Raw genomic sequence first — 21,523 nt, 5'->3', positions numbered from 1 at the left:
AAAAAGTGAAAGAGAGAAGAAGGAAAAGGAAGGAAAGAAAAAAGAAGATAGAAAGAAAGGACAGAAAGGCAGACCAAAAGACAACGAAAGAAAGAATGAACTAATGAACAAACGAAAGAAAGGAAAGAAACAAAGAAAGAGCCAAAGCTAAGAAAGAGGCGGCTCACGCCTATGATCCCAGTACTTTGGGAGCTCAGGTGGGAGGGCTGCTTGAGCTCAGGAGTACAAGACCAGCCTGTGCAATACAGTGAGACCCCCATCTAAAACACACACACACACACACACACAAAGAAAAAGAAAAAAGTTCTGTTATTTGCCAGAAATCACAGGGCTCAGAAGCAGAGCCAGGACTCAAACCCCAGTCTGATTTCACCTTGCCCCCAGCCTTCCAATCCAAGGCTACAGAGATGGGAAAGTGGCTTTGTTCCCACAATGAGCTGTTTCACCTCCCCAGACAGCATCTCTGAGGGTAGGGTCTGATCCCCTCACCCCTAGCCTTGCCCAGTGCCTTTCACACAATGAGCTCTTGGTAAAGCTTATCCACTGGATGAGTATCTCATTCATTCAAAAATATACTAAACCATTGGTTTTAAAAAGACATCTAGAGATCAATATTCCTTGATCCTGAACAATATAAGCATGCCCATGCTGGAAACTGCTGTGCTGGATATCCCAGGAAAGCTGGTCACACTGATTCGTTTGGGTCCCAGTGGGACCAAAGCTGTGAGCAGCATGGGTCAGGGCAGACAAGGAAAAGCGACTTGTCTTTTTCCCAGGGTGGCAGCCCTGGGAACCCACTAGGCCTGGGAGGGAAGGGAAAGTCTCAGTTACCAGGCAGTTCAATACGGAAGGCAGCAAAAATGTCTTTGAATGGAAAGGAAAAGAACAGGGTTCTGTTGGAATTTTTTGCAGGACAATGAGAGAACAGCTTCAGCCTGAATGAATGAGCCACCCATTCTGAAAGTTCTCTGACAGATCCTCTGGTTCCCCATTGTCAACAAAGTCCTAGCTCCTCGGCCTGTGTCCAGGGTTCCTTCTGACATGGATGGTCTCCGCCTAACTGCAATCTAAACTAACATCATCTCTTCCCACCCCGGAGAGGCTCCTCTGCCTCTGTAAGTCACCAGTGTTCCTTACAGCACCTGGTACAAAGGTGCCCTACAGATGCTCGTCAGCAGAACACTGGGTCCAGAATCCATGCTCAACACACACTTACCAAATTCCCCCATGCTGAATCGAATCTAAGTTCATCCTTTCCTGAACCTCTGGCAAGAGCCTTGAGCTTGGCTGGGTATGGTGGCTCATGTCTGTAATCCCAGCACTTTGGGAGGCTGAGGTGGGTAGATCACTTGAGGCCAGGAGTTCAAGACCAGCCTGGTCAACATAGTGAAACCCTGTCTCTACTAAAAATACAAAAAAGTTAGCCGGGTGTTGTGGCACACACCTGTAATCCCAGCTACTTGGGAGGCCGAGGCAGGAGAATCGCTTGAACCCTGGAGGCGGAGGTTGCAGTCATGCCACTACACTCCAGCCTGGGCAACAGAGTGAGACTACATCTCAAAAAAAAAAGTCTTGAGCTAGTCAGGGAGGAGGCTGTCAACCCAGAGAACAGAGGACAAGCAACCAGCCTCAGGGTTAAGTGGCCATCAGCTCGGTGTGGAGGATAATAACAGTTCAAACCTCACAGCTGGAAACTAGGCCCACGATCTCCCTGCCTAACCCTCTCTCCCTGACTGTCCAACACACACATTCTCTGTCCTGGCTCTTCCTAGAGTCCCACCAGAGCTTCTTATCCTTCCAGTGAATCTGCCCTTCAACAACCATCCAATGGCACCCAGCTTGGAGATGTGGCTGGGATGCCAAAAATCACTACTGAAGGGTTCACTCTCCTCTAAGCAGCCTGGGCTCCCACCAGAGGCCCAGCCATAAGGCAGAGGCCCCGGGGGCTTCAGGCACCACCATCCTGGTGGGACAGAGTTCCTCCTACTAGAGTTCCCTGCCGTCTGGCACCATGGCCCTCTGCGCAATGCTGGCCCCTTGAAGACTAGATGTTGTAGCTACGTCTAGTCAAAGCCACAGTTGGGAAAAGAATGAGGGAAAATGGGAAGAATGAGACCAACTTACGTGACAAGTGGATGGAGGTAAGGGACGCACCTCCTGGAATGGGGACCAGTGATGAGCCCTGGGCAATGTGGAGGCCAGCTCAGTGGAGGGGGTGCCACAGGTGCTGCCCCTGCCCTCTCTTCCGGGACCCCCTGCACCCACACAGCCCTGGTGCCCGCAGGGCTCTATCTACTGCCCTGATCTCACAGCCGCCAAGTGAAATTCCACCAGCTCAGCACTTTTGCAGAGAGGGGGTTGTTTTGCTTTTGCGCCATTCTTTCCACAGGGTGGCCGCCTTGCCTGCTACCCCTCTTCCAGGGTCCCCTCACACAGCTGCTCCCCTGTTACTCGGAGGGATCTCCCCAGGCCCCACTGCCTCAAGAAACTACGATTTTGTTCCAAGCATCACTGCCCTGACCTCATTTCACACAGAGAAATCTGGAGCCTGAGGCCCGGCGGGCATGAGAGTGGGAGGGAAGCCCATTCACCCTGCTCCCCAGGGCTGTCTGGGCTCGCATGGGAATGCCATGCCGTCTAGAGGAGCGCCTCCCCACGCGGGGCTGGGCTCAAAATGCCCTGTGCTAAAACCGTCCCCTAGTGCAGGCCAAGACACCACACACTCAGTCATAAAATTGTTGATCTGCTCCTCTTTCCTGTCCAGCCTCTTCCCCACCCCACCCTCATGCATCTTCCCCCAACACTGGAGAACAGAATGTGCTTGGCTGGAGACCCGGATGTAATAAATTGCTAGTAACAGAGACTCAATCTGAAAAACAAATTAATACAAGGCCTAGCTCTTCCTTTCTGCTCCTCTCCATTCTCAACACTGTTTCCTGCAAGGCCAAGCAGAGAAAGAAATGCCTCCCTGGTCACAGTTGCTGAGAGGAAAATCAATTCCTCCCACCCTCAGGACCACCAGAGGCTCCCCTCAACCCACCAGCATCTCCCTTCATGAGCTCAAAAGCCAGGTCCCGAGGAGCCTGCACGGTATGTATTTGTCTGAACTCTAATTGAGCTTTTGCTTCACATTTAATGGGCACCTGCTGAGTGCCAGGCATGGTGCCCTGATCCCTGACTAGGCGAGGTGGTGGCCGCTGGGGTGGGGTGGGGAGGGGAGGCTGGGCCTGCGCATCCAGCTCTCTGTGCTAAGCCCAGAGAGGTCAGGTCTGATCTCATCTGATCAGATCTGTTTGACAGCAGGAACGACCCCTACCCCACACTGACTGTTCCCAGTCACCTACCCCTCTGTCCCGGAGTGGGGGTAATGGAACAAGAGTAAGAAGACACAGACAGACACAAAAAGGCAGAACCAGCCATCTCTGGAAAGAACAAGAGTAAAAGGCAAATCTGAATGTGCCTGGGGATAAATTATAAAATGATGTTTAGTGTACTGGTTATATGCAAATGGCATGTAAATATGGACAAAGCCCCTGGAAAAATCTGAGTGTCCCCGCTGCTCTTTCTGCCTCGCTCTCTTTCTTACTTGGGCAGTTTCCAAGGCTCCAAAGGGAGTCCTCTGACCACCTGGCCAGGAAAACCCAGAGTAGTGTCCCCAGCCTAATCGACCAGCATCCCCTTTGCACCAATGCCTCTCCTTGGTGTCAGCCCACCTTGTGGCTATCTGAGAAACATGACCTCAGAGGAAGAAGAGAAAACAGGACTAAGTCCAGAGCCAAGGTGGGAAGTGAGGGAGGAGAAAGTAAATGAGGGCCCTATAAGCACACATCCTTCCAGATCCAGTCTCAGGATGGTTCCCTGTGACTGTCAGGAGACCCAGTGGGCTCCAGACATTCCTCGATGCCCCGGCCCTTGTTATCACCCGTTCCCCAAAACCAATGGCAAGACGTCAGGGCAGGAGGCCAGGGGACTCCAAAGCAAGATCTCAGTGTGGGTTGTCACTTGTTCTGAACATACTGCATAGACCAGCCTCATCCCTGCAGATCCACAGCCAGGTGGGACCCTGGAAGCTCCACCACCTAGATGGTTCCCAATTCCCTTATCTGCCAAATTGGAGGATTAGATGCTCCCTGCCCTTCCAGACTAGAAGGTTTTATGAGGTACCCCTGAGACAAGCCCCACAGGAGCATCCTGTGCGGGGCTGTGGGAAAGTGTCTGACTCCACATCTGAGCTTTTAAACTGCAGCAAAAACTGCCAGTGTGGTTGTCATCACCCTCATCTAACTCCATTTCCAGCGAACCAGAATTCTTATTTTATATCAAGAGGACTCAAAATGCTCCCTTCCCAAGTTGCTGATGGGGGAAGTGAGGCTCCAAGTGGCTAAGTGACAGCCTGAGGGCATATAGGCCATTAGCAGTAGAAGCTAGACCAGGGCCTGTGTGCCCTCAGGGCTGTCAGTCAGCAGTAGAAGCACCGGTGGCCCCCAGCAACCCCCCGGAAACACCAGCACAGCCAGAAAGGGGAGATGTCAGGGAGCCCCCATAAGAAAAGGTGGGACAGAGGGCCCTACTGCCTCATGCACAGGGAGCAGCCCCTGGGAAGGTACAGGAAGGTCTTGGAACAGACCGCTGCAGCTACCATGGAGTCAGGCTCCCTCTGCTTCAGTCCAGCAGGGTCCAGCTGCTGCCCCTGGGAAGGCGGGCACCTGACCCCTCTGTATAAGGTGAGAAGTCCTAGGCCTCCCAGCCTGACTTATCTACCCAGGTGATGGGCAGCCTGGCCCTTTTGCGTCTGCAGAAGTCATGGAAGGAAGGAGAAAGACCATTGTCTCCTTGTTACAGATCTAGAGACCAAGGCCCAGACAGGCTTAGGACATGAGCCAGATCACAGAGGGACCTAAATAGCTACCATTAACTGTGCTCCCAGCACACATCTTTCTCTAACCCGTACCATCATCCTGCCACACGGGAGAACCATTATCCCATTTTATGGATAAAGAAAATATGGCTCAAAGAAATTAGAAATTAAATGGCTCCACATCTAGAGTCAAAACCCAGAAACGTCCAAACTTTCTGATTCTAACACTCCATGGTGTTGTCACTAAACTATCCTGCCTTTCTATAAGTTGAAGGCAGGCCGGGCACAGTGGCTCATGCCTGTCATCCCAGCATTTTGGGAGGCCAAGGCGGGCAGCTCACAAGGTCAAGAGATAGAGACCATCCTGGCCAACATGGTGAAACCCCATCTCTATCAAAAATAGAAAAATTAGCTGGGTGTGGCGGCACACGCCTGTAGTCCCAGCTACTTGGGAGGCTGAGGCAGGAGAATCACTTGAACCTGGGAGGCGGAGGTTGCAGTGAGTCAAGGTTGTGCCACTGCACTCCAGCCTGGGCAACACAGCGAGACTCCGTCTCAAAAAAATAATTTAAAAAAAAAGGTCGAAGGTTACTCCAGAGTGTGCGAGGATGAGTTATTCATAATGTAGTGAACTGAGGGGGGTGGGGAAGATAGACACAGTGATGGCCAAAGCTGGCACCCGACCTTGGAGGAACTGGCAAGGAGCTCAGGATAAGCCCCAACTCCTTTCCAGGCTGCACAGGCCCTCCACACCTGGTCCAGGCCACCCCTCCAGCTGTGCTCACAACCATATACTTCAGGCACACACTCATACTTTCACACCTCACATGGTGTCTCTGCCTAGAAGGCACTTCCTACATTCTTTCTTTCTTTCTTTTTTTGAGACAGAGTCTCACTCTGTCACTTAGGCTAGAGTAGCTGAGACTACAGGCGCCTGCCACCACGCCCAGCTAATTTTGTTTTTGTATTTTTAGTAGAGATGGGGTTTCACCGTGTTAGCCAGGATGGTCTCAATCTCCTGACCTCGTGATCTGCCCACCTCGGCCTCCCAAAGTGCTGGGATTAGAGGCGTGAGCCACCATGCCCGGCGTTTTTTTTTTTTTTTTAACATGCACTTTCTGCTTTTGTAATTCCCACATTCTTAACCGGCAAACTCTTATACCTCACTCAAAACTCAGCCTAGATGTCCTTTATAAATCCCTTCCAAACAATCTTAGAAGAGTTCATTATTTCTCCAGGGCATCCTAGAGACCTTGGACATCACTGGTGTCTAGTACTTAACCAACCTGCCATTATTTGTTTACCTCTCTACCCGCCAGGCTCTGACTAGATTTGAGCCCTTAATATACTCTCAGGAAGATGGACAATAACAGGCATCTTTTAAATGGCCCTTACTATATGTCAGGCACTGTTTTACATCCTTTCTCTATACTTTACGTCTTTACATTTCACCATCACAATAGCCCCATGAGCCTGCGGCAGGTACAATGGTTATCATCTCTATGGTTAGGTTAGATTACTTACCCAAGATCACACAGACAGCCTGGCTCCAGAAGCTGCCTGTCTGTCTGTACTGGTACTATATTATTCTCCATGTCCTCCCCAGTTCCTAGTGCAGTGGCTGGCACACAGTAGGTGCTCTGTAAAGGTCTGCTTTAGAAATAGGTGAGGAGGAAGGAGGGTTGCCACACCCCGGCCACCTCCTGCCCTAAATCCCACCTGGAATCCCTTAGGTCTCACCCTAGCTTCCATCACTCCTGACATTCACCAAGTCCTTCTTCCCCAAAGCTCCAGATGCTTTTCCCATCTCCCATCCATTTCATGCTTGGGTGTCCCAGGGGGAGAGATCTTGCTGTCTTTCCGGCAGGGAAACTGAGACACACAGAGACCTCAGAGCTAGTGGATTCGCTCAGAGGCAGATTTCCTGCCTCTCGGGCTAATGCGCCCCACCCCCACATGGTCTGGTCTCACCTCTGTCTCAAGCAAGAACAACAAACCCTGAGAGGCAGGGGGTGAATCTGGAAGACAGCACCCCCTTGCTGACCAGGTCACTGATCTCTGGGCAGGGTCTGAGAGGAGGGAGGAGGGGGGCGGCTCCCTGGGGCCAGGAAGGAGGAGACAAGAGGCCCTTTGTGTCTACAGAGCTCCTGAGACACCTGTTCTCGCCTCCTGCCTGCCTGTGGCCTCCCTCCCGGCCCAGCCTGTGTGCGGCCTTGTTTATCCTACAGCCCTGGCAGCTAGGCCCAGCCTGCTCCCAGCGTGGGGCTCCAGCAGCCCCTGCCAGCACCTGCCTGGTCCTGGCAGCCCTGGAGGCTGCTGGCCAAGCACAATCACCCTGCTGTTGACACAGTTGTTGATTTTCGGGAGGGTAGGGAGGGACAGGAGGAGAGAGGCAGCAAAGGCATTTAATGCCAGCCTGGCTAATTTGCAGTTGGCCCTAGCAATCCTGCACCCCCCACAGCTGCCTGGGAGAGGCTTGGGGTTTCAATCCCCCAGCAGCTTGGGCCACACATCACACAGTGCCCAAGTCCCGCTTGAACCCACAGCACCACACCACAGGCAGCCCCCATCCCCAGGGCCCCCATGGGCAGGGCCCCCATGTATGTTAGTGCACACCAAAACCCATCCTCCCCTGTGCTGGCAGACACAACTTGTAGCTGAGTAAGGCCCCTGAGCTCTGGGAACCCCTGGCCACCTTGTCTTCAAATGCCCAGTACTCACTCTCCCTGCAAAGTCATAGTGTGCCCGGGTCATCCTTGCTGAGGAATAGGACCATCTGATATGCCCTTAGAGGCCCAGGTGGGGCCGCTGGGAGATGTGGAGGGGACCTGCCCTTATGACCTTCTCCTCCCTCTGACCTGTTCTCCCCCGACCCTCCAGGTCTTTATGTTATGTCTTTCAGGGAACTTTCCCTGGCTGCCCAAATCTGGTGTGGGTGCTCCCGAAGCATCCTGCCCTGTCCCTCCCTCCCCTCGGTTTGTCAGTACTGCTATCAGTTACTTACTTCACTTTCTCAAAGCTGTGTAAGGGCTGTGCTGGCCTCATGGTCTTTCAGCCCCCGCCCAGGGTGACCCGGCATAGCCACAAGGCAGATGCTCCCTACATACCTGCCTCAGGGACTGAGGACAGGAGAAGGCCCCTACAGGCCCCAACATCTCTACCCCAAGTTCCACCCCATCTCCACCCCAAGTTCCTGCTTTTCAATCACCTCTTGGATTAGTAAGGCCCCGTGGCTGCTTAAAAGGCCAATGTGCTTCTGGAGTTACCTGTTTATCTGTCCACGCACCTAGACTGGTAAAGCTGACTAGCCAAGCTATCTCCTTAGAGATCAAGGAGCACCGATCCTGAAGGGCAAGGAATGGATGAGTTTAGATGGTGGGAGGTGGAGAGAGAAGGCAGGGATATAAAGAAGACCCTGTGAGTTGAGGAGGAGAAGAAGGGCCTGGGGCAGGGGTTGCTGTCAGGTGAGGCAGAAACTTCCCCTCTTCCCCATGTGCCTCCTTTCAGTCTTATGTGCCCCATCTGAGAGCTCCTAAACCCCATCAGTCCTGGCTCCGGAGTCAGGAGGTCCCTTACACCTGTGGCCAATTGGCCCAAGAGAGCTCAGGCTCAATAAAGGGTGTCAACGGTCCAACAGACCCTCTCTAAACTGCCAAACACACCAACACTCACACACAACCCCCCTTCCCACACACACACACACACACACACACACAATTCTGGTTCTCCAAACTTCAAGTTAATCAGTGCCCAGAAAAGGGCAACACAGATAGCCAAAATCAGTCCCAAATGGAGAGTGCCACCATGGTAAGGAGTATGGATCTCAGGTCAGGTGAACCCAGTAGAAGAAAAGGGGAATTTACATTATGAAAACCAAAGGTTCCTGATGCTTTCAGCCAGTTCCAACAGGCCATTGTGTACAGTTGTACAGACTGTGCATTGCACAACTCTAAGACAGGCCCATTCACCTAGACTTGTACACCCATTTCAAGGATTCTCTGGCCGAGAGCCGTCAAGTCCATCCCTTGTCTACCTCAGATATGAAAGAGAAAGCCCTCTTGCTACCCACCTCTACCCAAGTCAAGATTTGACACAGGTCCCCTTCCTCTGTTCTCTGACCCTGTTTCTTGTTCTGGTCCCTAGGAGTTTACTGACTAAGGTACCTTACCCAACTAAGAGGGGAGGCCTCCTCTCCCTGCCCCACCAGCCCCAGTTAGGGAGCCCACCATTGAGTCTTTCTCAACCACTCTTCTCTTCCTCAGCTCCTTGCCCTGGCCAGACACTGCCATATTAAGTGCTCCTGGGCAAGGGGGATGGCTGGGGTTCCATGATTGCCCTGGAAACAAAGTTGATAGCAAAAGGAGGGAAGGGGGTGATAGCCTACTACTGGCCCTCCCCAGACATACTGGGATTAAAACCCCAACCTGCTTGGGGCACCGGAAGCTGTGGGGCTGTTCTGCTTCTTCCTTTTTCTTCCATTCTACTCTCCCTTCCTTCTTGACATCTGTCTAATGTCCCCACTGTCTCCCTGGAGTCCTCAGAGGCCCCGCCTGGCTCCCACGGGTCGGAAGAGCCTGGTCAGGGTCTCAAGAGCACAGGCCCCTGCCTGTCTGCACACATAAACACATATACCACACCTGGCCCTCCACACACACACTCATCACACTCACAGATACACACATCACACTCAGTCCTCCACAAATGCACACACACCTCGCCCTCCACACACACACCACTCACATTACAATCACACACACATCACACTTAGCCATCTCTCCCCGCCCACATACACACACCCCACCAGCAGCCAAGAAACAAGGAGCCAGGCAAGCCTGAGAAATGGCAGGGGCTGAAGGGGCCACTCCCTCTGCTTTCAAGAGCACCCTATTCAAGCCCCACTGCCCTCACCCCACCTGCCTCTGAGTGCCGGCTGTACCTGCACACAGGCTTCCTTCCACCCCTCCCTATTATCTTTTATTCCCCCTTCTTTCCCCACCCTACCCCACCCTCATGGAACAGGCCTGAACCAAAACCTCACAGGGATGGTTGAGTGACTTCAGACTCCAATAGGGCTGGAGGGTGGAGAGAGGTTGTTCGAGTGAGGGTGAGGGACCTCACACCCGGCTCAGGCTGAGGGCTAAGACAGAAAACCCTCCTCACCCTCCACTCTGAGGAATGCCAGGTCCTGCCTTGTGTGGCCAGGCAAGAGTTAATGCTTTTAAGTCAGTGCGAAGGCAGCTCACGCCAAGGCTCCCCTCCCTGTCTAGCCTTTCCTAGGCGCCAGGGCCAAAGCAGGAGGCCCCATGAGTCCCGGGCAACCCCCCCACCCCTGCCCCCAGAGCCCGCCAGGGGGTCCGTGGGGCCCACTCAGTTGTCATCGTGAAAGGGCATCAGCCCAGTCTGACACATTTCCACAACCACTCCTCCTGCCAGATCCCTCTTAGCGCTGGTCAAGCCGTGCCTCCTCTTGGTCTTCCGTGGAAACAAACACAATGACATTTCTGTTTCACTATGTGGCAATATTAGATGTATTTTAAATCCTTTTCATCCTGATGACAAAGGTGCTACACATTGTTGTATTACTTTTAGAGACTACAGAAATAAGAAAATGAATATGAGCCACGATCTTTAAAAAAAAAGAAGAAGAAGTCATGGCTGGGCACGGTGGCTCACGCCTGTAATCCCAGCACTTTGGGAGGCCGAGGCGAGCGGATCACCTGAGGTCCGGAATTCGAGACCAGCCTGACCAACACGGAGAAATCCCGTCTCTATTAAAAACACAAAAAATTAGCCGGGCATGGTAGTGCATGCCTGTAATCTCAGCTACTCAGGAGGCTGAGGCAGGAGAATCGCTTGAACCTGGGAGATGGAGGTTGCAGTGAGCCGAGATGGCACTATTGCACACACCAGCCTGGCCAACAAGAGCGAAACTCCGTTTCAAAAAAAAAAAAAGTCAACAAAGAATATTGACCACCCCCAGCTACAGGAGCTGGAGTTGGAGCTGCTCTGCCTGCTGCACCTCCTCTAACTCAGCACCTGTCCCGCATGCTGGACTTATAAGAAAACCTTCAAATGGCTAGTCCTCCACCCCCACAGCACCTGCCTTTCTCTGCACCAACTCAGCACAGGACCTGAGTCTGCATCGGGGCACCATTAACCATACCTGGGAGCAGGCCCTGCCCCCAGAGTCCTCACCCCCTTTGTTGGGGGATGGGAGGGGGCGGGACCAAGGTCCTCTGGGAACTAGTTCTCACCCCATCTTGTTCCACAGGCTGCACATTCCATTCTCAGTCAAGCAGGGGGCGGGGACTGGGGGAGGTAAGGCAGAGGGGAGGAGAACAGTCTGGCCTCCTCTGGGGCGGATCCCCCAGGGAGCTCTGGGCTTGGCAGGCAGGGATTAGGACCAAAACCACCAGAGCGGGAGGGGAGCCAGGAGGGCTCCTGCCCAGTCTGTGGCCCCTTCTCTCTCCTCTCAAGCCAAAACACTGACACCCTAGCTTGGACAGGTCCCCGGAAGACACAGGGGGACAATGTGGGGGGGTAACACTAATACCCTTCCCCCAACCCTGCCCCAATCCCTGGGGCAGTTTATGGGGCTTCATGCCAAGGCTATTTAAATGCTAAGGCCACCATTGGGGGGAGAGTGGAGGGGACTGAATTCCAAATTTGATGACTTCCCAGTGTCAGACTTCCTGTGACCAAAAGGGTGTGGGTATCAAAAGCTATTTGGGAAGAAAGGTGGCAGCTGGAGATACTGTCCCCACTTCTAACTTCTTTTCCTCTACTATGCCATACACATTCCTTTCCCCAAAAAAACACCCCTGGCTGAAGCCCTCAACATACGGGTACAGATCTCGGGACGTCTCCTAGCTGTGCACATCCTGTGTACACTCAGCACTCTAAGCTACCAGGCCACACACACAACACATCCTGGGGCTTTGGTTTGCCCATGGATGACCTCAGGAGGAGGCAGAGGAAACCTCAGCCACTTCCTCCTTACCTCACAGCCTCTAGGAGGTCTGACCACTGCTGCTGTTCCATCTGAGACCATTGAGATCCTCCCTGACAGCACCACAATGTGCTCCTGCCAGGAGTGAGCAGGGAGGCAGGCCTCAGGACCTCCTTCACAAAAGACGCAGTCCATAGAAGGAGAGGGGTCTTCCAAAAGCAAGAAGGACCTCCTGCCACCCACTAAGGCAGGAGAGCCACCTGGAGTAGCAGGTTGTAGCTACAAGGTTCTATGCTGTGAGGCCAGGCTCGGTGGTTCTCACCTGTAATCCTAGCACTTTGGGAGGCTGAGGTGGGCATATCACCTGAGGTCAGGAGTTCGAGACCAGCCATGGCCAACACGGTGAAACCCCATCTCTCCTAAAAATACAAAAATTAGCCAGGCATGGTGGCGCACACCTGTAATCCCAGCTACTCAGGAGACTGAGGCAGAATTGCTTGAATCCAGAAGGCGGAGGTTGCAGTGAGCCAAGATTGCACCACTGCACTCAGGCCTGGGAGGCAGAGCAAGACTCTGTCTCAAAAAAAAAAAAAAAGGTTCTATGCTGTGGACTACAGGGACTGAACAGAAATCTTTTTTTGTTTTTGTTTTTGTTTTTGTTTTTGGGACAGAGTCTTGCTCTGACACCCAGGCTGAAGTGCAGTGGTGGAGTGATCTAGGCTCCAAGTTCACACCATTCTCTTCCCTCCGCCTCCCCAGCAGCTGGGACTACAGGTGCACACTGCCACACCCGGCTACTTTTTTTGTATTTTTAGTAGAGACAGGGTTCCACCGTGTTAGCTAGGACGGTCTCGATCTCCCGACCTCGTGATCCGCCCGCCTCAGTCTCCCAAAGTGCTGGGATTACAGGTGCGAGCCACCGTGCCTGGCTCAGAAATCTTTTCCTAGGGGAGCTGCAAAGGCTTCATCACCATGGGGCTTTAAGCTGGGTCCATGGCATACAAGTGCTCTTAGGAGGGAACTACCATATCACTGCTCCTCCGAGAAAGTATTTACATTTTTTAAAAAGCAGTCACTCTTGATCAGAGAAGCTGACAGAGGTCGGAGGAACTCTGCTGAGCTGGCCTGTAGCAATCTCTGAACCAAGTCTTCCCAAGAACTAAGGAAGGGCCAGTCAAAAGGGGGGCAGTCACCAAGGCAAAGACCACCATCCAGAGCATGCCTTCCTGCTTCGGGGCAGGGAGCTGACAGGAGAGGGAAAGCAAACCTCCATGGGTCTAGTTCCCCATCTGGTAAAAGGCATTGTGATGGCCTCCCTGGCTGACACATCCGGGTTCCAGAAAGGGGACTAGCAAAGGGTGAGGACCGCAACGAGTTCAGGCAGGAGCGAGCCCTCTTAAGCAAACACTGAGCACAAAAATAACTCCCATTCAAAGCACGATTTACTGTGTGCCTGGCCGGCCCTCCCAGCACAGAGCCCTTTTCAAACACTCAGCTTCACCCCTGAATGTGGCTGGGGGAGGGGGCTCAGGAGCACAGCTGCATTTGAATTCCACTTTTTCCGGTGGTGTCAGCTTCCTGGAGACTTACCCAGGGGAGCTGCCCAATAAGGACCGATCTCAAAGCACCCCCAGAGAGGAGAAAACCTTTGTAGAATCCAGTGTCAGCCTCTCAAGGGCAAGGACACCTAGATCCCTTGGTGGAATAGGCCTAGCTCAACCAACACTTGTCTGGTAATAGCAAACCCCAGCTTACTATTCGTAAAGCGCTGTTGCTGCAGACATCATCAGCCATTAGCCTCCCAAAAGTTCTAAGAGGAAGGTATTGGCCGGGGGCGGTGGCTTGCATCTGTAATCCCAGCACTTTGGGAGGCCGAGGCGGGCAGATCACCTGAGGTCAGGAGTTCAAGAGCAGCCTGGCCAACATGGCAAAACCTCCTCTCTACTAAAAATACAAAAATTAGTCGGGCGTCATGGCATGTGCCTGTAATCCCAGCAACTCAGGAGGCTGAGGCAGGAGAATCGCTTGAACCTGGGAGGCAGAGGTTGCAGTGAGTTGAGATCACACACTGCATGATGAGTGAGACTGTTGCCAAAAAAAAAAAAAAAAAAAATTAGCCGGACGTGGTGGTGGGTGCCTGTAATCCCAGCTACTCAAGAGGCTGAAGCAGAAGAATCACTTGAACCTGGGAGGCAGAGGTTGCAGTGAGCCGAGATCGCGCCATTGCACTCCAGCCCAGGCAACAAAATCGAAATTCCATCTCCAAAAAAAAAAGGAAGGTATTATCACTGTTACCGTCCCATCTCACAGGAGGGAAAACAGAGGCTCAGAGATGTTATGGGACAAATATTTCTCCTGACCCTAAATCCTTCTCATTGTGGATGTGTTTTCCTAAGTCTCCCAATTACCACAGTAGCAAAATGCCCACTATGGGACTCTCTCACCAGAAGGAATGACAGGGATAAGGATGCAGGTGGAACGTAGGGTATTTTCCAGAGCCGAGGCAGCACTGAACATCATCCATGACTGACCCTGGCACTCTTGATCACAAAATCTGAGTTGGAGGTGGAAAGCCCTCCCCAAGCAAGTCTAATCCAAGTCATCAAGTCAGCCTCCTAACTTGCCTGATTCCATCCTTGCTCCCCTTGAAGCTCTTCACTACTTAGCAGCCAAAGTGATCTCTCTGTTGTACATATTTTTCACTTATGAAAGTAATTTGGCCGGGTGCTGTGGCTCACACCTAGAATACCAGCACTTTGGGAGGCCGAGGATGGTGGGATCATTTGAGGTCAGGAGTTCGAGACCAGCCAAACCAACATGGTGAAATGCCGTCTCTACTAAAAATACAAAAAAATTAGCCAGGTGTGGTGGCACACACCTGTAGTCCCAGCTACTCGGGAGGCTGAGGCAGGAGAATCGCTTGAACTCGGCAGGTGGAGGTTGCAGTGAGCCAAGATCACACCACTGCACTCCAGCCTGGGCGACAGAGTGAGAGTCCATCTCAAAACAAACAAATAAGCAAGCAAACAAATAAAAATAATTCATGACCATTGTAGAAAAGTGAAAAAAACAAATGGGAGATAAGGAAATTAAAACCATCCATATGTCTAGTATCCAGAGCTAACCTCTGTAAATATTCTGGTGCATCCTCCCAGATTCTGTCCATGCGTGTGTGCACGATGCCATGTGTACACTTGCAATTCTCTGTACAAGATTAAGACTGCACTCTGCAGTTTTATATCCTGATTTTGTCACTTCTTATGTAATTTTCCAGGTTATAAACTGTTGTTAACCACGTTTTGGGGACGTTTTGGGGTATGGTTTGTATGCCCACCCGGTACTAAATTCAGAAAGGACGGAAAGGGTCTACAGCAAAAACAATCTTTTCTCCATCCCATCCCTCAGCCACCATTTCCCTCCCTTGGGGCAACTATGATTACCGTTTCCTGTGTCCCAAGTAATCTTTTAAAATCATGGAGCAGATCATGTCACTCCCCTACTTAAAACTCTCTGATGGCTTGCCATCACCCTGCAATAAAATCCAGGCTCCTAATCAGTCTTACTCTCTGGCTCTCCTCTGATTTCTGATTTCTCCAGTCTCTCCTCTCCAGCCACATAGCTGTTGCCCCTGTTCTGGCCTTAGGGGGTTTCATTTGCTATTCCCTCTGCCTGAAATCCCCCGCCTCCAGGTCTTTATGCAGCTGGCTCCTCACCCTTCAAGGCCTGGGCTGAGCTGTCCTCTCCCCCAGGTGGCCTTCACTGGCCTCCCAATCTAGGGCCACCACTGCCTGACCTACATATGTTTTCTATCACATCACCCTGTGGTATTTCTTTCACATTGCATGTCATAATCTGATAGTCTTGGTTACTTAAAATTATTTACTGTCTGTCTCCCCACAATAGAAAGACGCCTCTTTGAAGGCAGGCACGCTGCCTGTCTTGTTCTCTCCTGTTATCCCACTGTGTAGCACAGGCCCTGGCACATAGCAGGCGGTCAACAATTTCTGTTGAAGAAGTGAATGGGTGACTGCAGTGCCGGTTGTCATAACTAAAAACTGCCAATTGCAGGATCTCCAACACGAAGAAGCAACCTTCTGGCCATCCCCTCCCCCATGCCTGGGGTGGAGGTTGGAGGGTCTGAGAAAGGAGGACAGGAGCCTGTTGTCCAAGGCAGTGTGGCTGGACAGCAGCACCCTGTTCTTCCTCCTGGTTGCTCAGCTCACCCCTTACCTCTGCTATGCATTTGCAGAATCCCGAGTCAGACAAGGAACTTGTGACAAACCCAAATTCCTAGAAAATCCTCCAACTGCAAGTGGAAAGTTGGAGATGACACTTTTGCCCCTCACCCCAAATCCCACATCCAGTCTACCCAGGCAGCTGTGCTATTCCATGTTCCCAAGTGAGTCCAGCAGCAGGAGACACAGACGCTACCCAGGGAGCAGGGCTCCTCCTGGGACAGTCCCAGCCCATCCCACCTGATTCTTCCCCTGGGCCCCTGACACCTGGGCTCTTCTCTCTAGAAATTCACCCAGCCCCAGAGACACAAATGCACATCCAATCCTGATCCAGCAGCCCAGGCTGAGGATGCTCAAGGGACACCCTTTTGGAGACACTTCCTTCCTGGGACCTGATTTCCATGGAGAGAACACTGCAGTTGAGCCAAGATTGATTTTTAAGAATGAGGAAGGGAGGGAATGAAATGCTTTCACAAAAATTGTGAAGGGAGGGAGAAAGCAAGGAAACAAGAAAAAGAAAAAAGACTCAAGAAGATGGCAGTAGACAAGGAATAAGAAGGATAAGTTTGATCTGAGGGGCTGGAATCAGGAAAGGGTGGGAGAGAGTACAAGATCTCCTCCTCTCCAGAAGTGGGCGATATTATAATTGATTAGTTGAGCACAAACGCCAAGTGCTCTTCTGGGCTCTGTACAAGGTCAGTTAAATAATAATGGCAATAACAGCTAATATTTATCTAGCACTTATGTACCAGGCACTGTTCTCAGTTTCACTTTATTAAGGCTTTTAATCCTCAAGACAACCCCTTAAAGCATTCATATTAACCCTATTTTATGGCTGAGGAAACTGAGGCACAGAGGTTAAAAGTTAAATTGCCCACAGCCACACCGCCAGGGGCATCCGGGCTCTAACTCCAGCTCCAGGACTCTTAACCACTAGGCTATATTTGGCCCTCAATGATCCAGGTAGGTGGGTCCCTACCCTCCTGGAGATCATGCCTTCCAAATCAGTATCCCCCAAACGATCATGACATGCCAGTTTCAAAGATGGCTGCATTACTCTACCCATTTCGCATGCGGGAAAGTCTGAACCCACGCTGCCCATCGATGGGGAACTGGAATCCAAATGTGCTGAATCCCAGCATCTTGCGAGGCGCTTTCTAATGAAGCACAGTAGAAACAGGGGTCAGCCTCAGGCCCTGACTCCCGACTGCGCCGAGGCGCGGATTACGGAGTCGGGGAGCCAGGGAGCCGGAGAGCAGGAGCTAGCGGGCTGGCGCCGCGTTGGACGGGTCCGAAAACAGAACCGCGGAAGGCAGGGAGACCGCCGCAAGCCAAGGGCAAAGAGCAGAGGGCAGAGAGCGGCCTGGCTCGACAGAGAGCGCCGCCCGGCCGGAACCAAGCTTGCCTCCCAGGACTGCGAAACGAACAGAGTTATGCACCCATCTTTGAAATTGGCATGTCGTGATCGTTTGGGGGGATACGGGTTTGGAAGGCATGAACTCCGGGAGGTAGGGACCCACCTATTTGGACTACTGAGAGCCAAGTACAGCCTAGTGGTCAAGAGCCAGCAGCATCGTCTCTGGCCGTCTTTGGCCAGACCCCTACACCAGCGCCAGCGCCAGCGCCAGCGCCGAGGCGTCCTGCCCGGAAATTCCCAGAGAGTCAAAGCAAACTTCCCAGGAAAACTCTTCGGCTTCCTCCAAGCCTCTGTCACCGTGGCGGCTGCCAAGAGCGCCAGCGGAGTCTTTGCAGCTGCCGCGGCGGGCCCTCCAGGGCGGGAGCCGCCGCTTCAGCGCTCGGGGTACTCTCAGAAAGGTCCAGGGCTGAAGTTCAAAATTCACTTCCCGCCCAGGCCCGGCTCACCGCCCCGCCCGGTACTCTCCGGCAACCCCCACGTCTCCTGCCCTCTCCAGCTCCAGTTAGTCCTGGAGCGCCTCCAGCCTTAAGACCCATGCGGGCAGCTGGGCGAATCCCGCGGGCGATCCCTGCGCGCCTGGGGACTGGAAGCAGCCAGAGCCGACGCACACACACAACCTTGTGTGTGCGTGTGTGTTTACGTACGGAACGCGCGGGGTGGGAAAACAATGGCGAGCCGCTGGGAACTGAGCGACTACCCGCTCCGCATCTTCCTACCCCTAAGCGCGATCAGCGTTTGCAGCGGAATCGGGATGAAAAGGCTCACCTCCGATATCCCAGGGCGGGAGGTGTGGGTAGTAAGAAGCAGCCTGGGGTGGGGGTGGGACGGGAGCAGCCGGAGCAGAAAACAAACAGGATGCGGCGCCAGTCTGGTCCGCTGGGGAACGACCCTGAAACCGTGGCAAGGGGCGCGCGTCTGTCCCCCAGCAACCCACGCAACCATGGCGGAGGAGCTCTGCGCCTCGTCGCAGGCACCTGAGCCCCACGCAGGACGCGCGCAGGTCGCCTCGGCTTCCCACTGAGAAATCCTAGAACTAGGCGCATAGTCGGGCTAATGAGAAAGCCCTAGTCCTCTGCGGTCGGCGAGGAGCGGGTTGGGGGTGCACCCTAAGCTCGACCCGCGTGGTGAACGCGCGCGCACGCGCGCGCGCGCACACACACACACACACACACACACAGCCACGCACTGCCTTACAGGCTGCCACCCCTCTCCACAAGGACCCAAGTCGGCCAGGGAGGAGCCGCCACTGCCCAGCGTTATTGGGGGTAGGTGAGGGTCAGTCCCTCCTCGAAAAACTTTGCACAGGATGGAAACTCGCAGGGAAGAGAGCCGGTGGGTGCCCAGAAACGTAGGGGTGCAAGTGTCAAACTTCAGCGGGCTGGGGAGATGGGCGCGACGGCGCGATCATGGCGCGGAGGGGTGCACTTACTACTCAGCCAGGCGCGGGGCTCGGGGCTCCGGGCTCGCGGCTCCGCGCTCCTGCTCCAACTCCGTGCGGTCCTCGCGGCTGGCAGCCTAGGCTTCCCGCTCACATGCCCCCGCGACGCCGCGGGCGGGCCGGGTTGGGGAGGCTGGGCTGGGAGGGGGCACGCCCCCCGCCGTCGGCCGGGGAGTCGCTGTGGACCCACGGCCACCCTGGGTTCGCGCCCCACGGGGGGCCGCTGTCTCGGGCGGCGAGCTTGGTTCCGGCTGGGCGGCGCCCTCTCCACCAAGCCAGGCCGCTCTCTGCCCTCTGCCCTCTGCCCTGGGTTTGCGGCCGTCTCCCTGCCTTCCGCGGTCCTGCTCCGCCACTAGTCCGACGCGCAGCCGGCCGGCCCGCCCTGCTCTCCGGCTCTCCGGCTCCACGCTCAGCGCTTCTCGGTTCCGAGTCAGGGCCTACGAGGCTGACCGCTGAGCTCTGGGCTCAGACCCGGGCTCGCCGGTTCTGGACCCGGGTTCCAGGACCCGTGCTCACACAGTTCAATTCCAAGCCGGGACTGGAGCAGGGTGCTCGCGGCTCGCTGCTGCGAGGCTACTGGACAGCCTAGAGGAGAAAGAGGGAGGGAGACTGAGAGCGCGCAGGGGGAGGGGGGAGGAGGGAGGGAGGGTGGGGACATGCAGAAGAAGGGAGGGACAGAGAGTTTCCTCCTCCTCCCTGCAGCCGGGTCCATCCAGGCATCAACAGCTGGAAACCTCTGTTGGAAAGGAGAAAGCTTAAGGTTTCCGGGCGGCGGGGGAGGGTGGAGGTGGAGTGAGGGGGTGTAGAGAAGAGAAGAAAGAAGGATTCTGCCCGCTCCCACTGCCCAGGTATGAAGATCGCTACAGAGAATCTTCACTCCTTAAAGCTAGACCTAAGAAGTTATTGGTCCAACTCCAAGCCTCCCAACCCCTCCAGACAGATAGCCTGAACTCGGGGTTTTTAAATAACCCATTTCTCTGGGAACCTGATCTCGGCCGGGCGCAGTGGCTCACGCCTGTAATCCCAGCAATTTGGGAGGCCGAGGCGGGCGGATCACTAGGTCAGGAGATCGAGACAATCCTGGCTAATATGGTGAAACCCCGTCTCTACTAAAAACACAAAAAATTAGCCGGGCGTGATGGCACGCGCTTGTAACACCCGTACTCGGAAGGCTAAGGCAGGAGAATCGCTTGAACCCGGGAGTCGGAGGTTGCAGTGAGCCAAGATCTCGCCATTGCACTCCAGCCTGGGCGACAGAGCGAGACTCGGCTCAAAAACAAAAACAAAAACAAACAAACAAACAAAAAACCCGATCTCACCTGTAGCTAGATGGATTCCTGATATCTCCAACCACTCCCTAATCCTGTCATTTGCAGCCTTTCATATAAATCTCTTATTTTCTTCTGTTCCATTATATGGGAGGGTGGGAGAGAATGGAGAGTTGGTTTCCCTTCATTCAACATATTTATCAAATGTCCACATGTGACCGGGCGCGGTGGCTCACGCCTTTAATCCCAGCACTTTGGGAGGCCAAGGCAGCGTATCACCTGAGGTTGGGAGTCCGAGACCAGCCTGGTGAAACCCCCTCTCTACTAAAAATACAAAAATTAGCCGGGTGTGGTGGTGCATGCCTGTAATTCCAACTACTGGAGAGGCTGAGGCAGAAAAATTGCTTGAACCCAGGAGGCAGAGGTCGCAGTGAGTGGAGAACGCACCACTGCACTCCAGCCTGGGCGACAGAGTGAGACTCTGTCTCCAAAAAAAAAAAAGTCTACATATGCCTGGCTTACCTGAGTGCTGGGGACACAAAGACAAATGAGACAGTGTCCTTCCCTTTCTGGATTCTGATTTTGTAAAGGAATGGGTGAATATACCCATTGCAGTGAAGTGGAGAGGGCTAAGATAGGGCAGGCAAATGGGCACAGGGCCACCAATGACACTGGGGTATGGGGATTGGAACCAGAGTCTTCTTGGGGGAGGTGGCATCTGAAATGGGTCTTGGAAGGACCTGTGGGTGTAGGGCAGATTAAAAGAGTGACAATCATGGACCTACTAATAAGTCTATGCCCACAGTGTGGGTGGCCAGTGTGTTCAAAGGTGATGGTCAGCAAGGCTCTCAAGGCCTTCTAAGGACTCATCCTTACCCACTGCTTTGCCTGGCTCTTTTCATCTTTTAGGTCTCAGCCTAGACATCAACTTTCCCTGAAGCCTTTCTTGATGGCCATATCTGGGCCAGGTGCCCCATCTGTGAGCTCTGGAAAAATCCCCACTTGTAAATAATATGGTAACCATTCATTTGTCTGTCTGCCCCGCTGGACTGTAAGCTCCGCAAGGGCAGGGATATAGCTCTCCAGTGTGCCTAGCCAGGGATTGAGAAAGAGCATAAATACTTGTTGATGGAAGGAAATGGGGAGCCACTGAAGGATTCTAAGCAAGGCCTCAGATGCCATCAATCTAGCTGGAGGTAGGAAGGAGGCCAGTGACCAGATAATAGCAGTGACCAGGGTAAAAATGATGCAGGCCTGAGCTAAGCTGAGAGTAGGAGGAATGGAAAGGAGAAAACAGGTGGGTGTAAGAGAGTGGGAGAAGCCAACATTAAGGGCCTGATGTTTGGGATAACTATGGA

General features: G+C 53.4%; 1 protein-coding gene across 2 annotated transcripts in view; it reads right to left on the bottom strand.

Moving 5' to 3' along the window:
• Positions 1-19,489, bottom strand: part of SOX13 (SRY-box transcription factor 13) — a 56,986-nt gene extending 37,497 nt beyond the window's left edge. Inside the window, exon 1 of one of the 2 annotated variants that reach the window (XM_033195555.1) lies at positions 18,889-19,489. Coding sequence is in view for 1 of the 2 variants with exons in the window: in XM_033195553.1 (XP_033051444.1) it covers positions 11,113-11,138 (26 nt within the window). In the remaining variant the exon portion in view is untranslated. Of the gene's footprint in view, positions 1-11,112; positions 12,119-18,888 lie in introns of those variants that run through there. The other variant, XM_033195553.1, reaches the window with a different exon arrangement.
• Positions 19,490-21,523: the final 2,034 nt, after the last annotated feature.

This window comes from Trachypithecus francoisi, unplaced genomic scaffold (assembly GCF_009764315.1).
Source record: "Trachypithecus francoisi isolate TF-2019V2 unplaced genomic scaffold, Tfra_2.0 Lachesis_group5, whole genome shotgun sequence".
NCBI lineage: Eukaryota > Metazoa > Chordata > Mammalia > Primates > Cercopithecidae > Trachypithecus > Trachypithecus francoisi.
The sequence above is the reverse complement of the archived record's forward strand: the minus strand, read 5'-3'. Positions and strand labels throughout refer to the sequence as shown.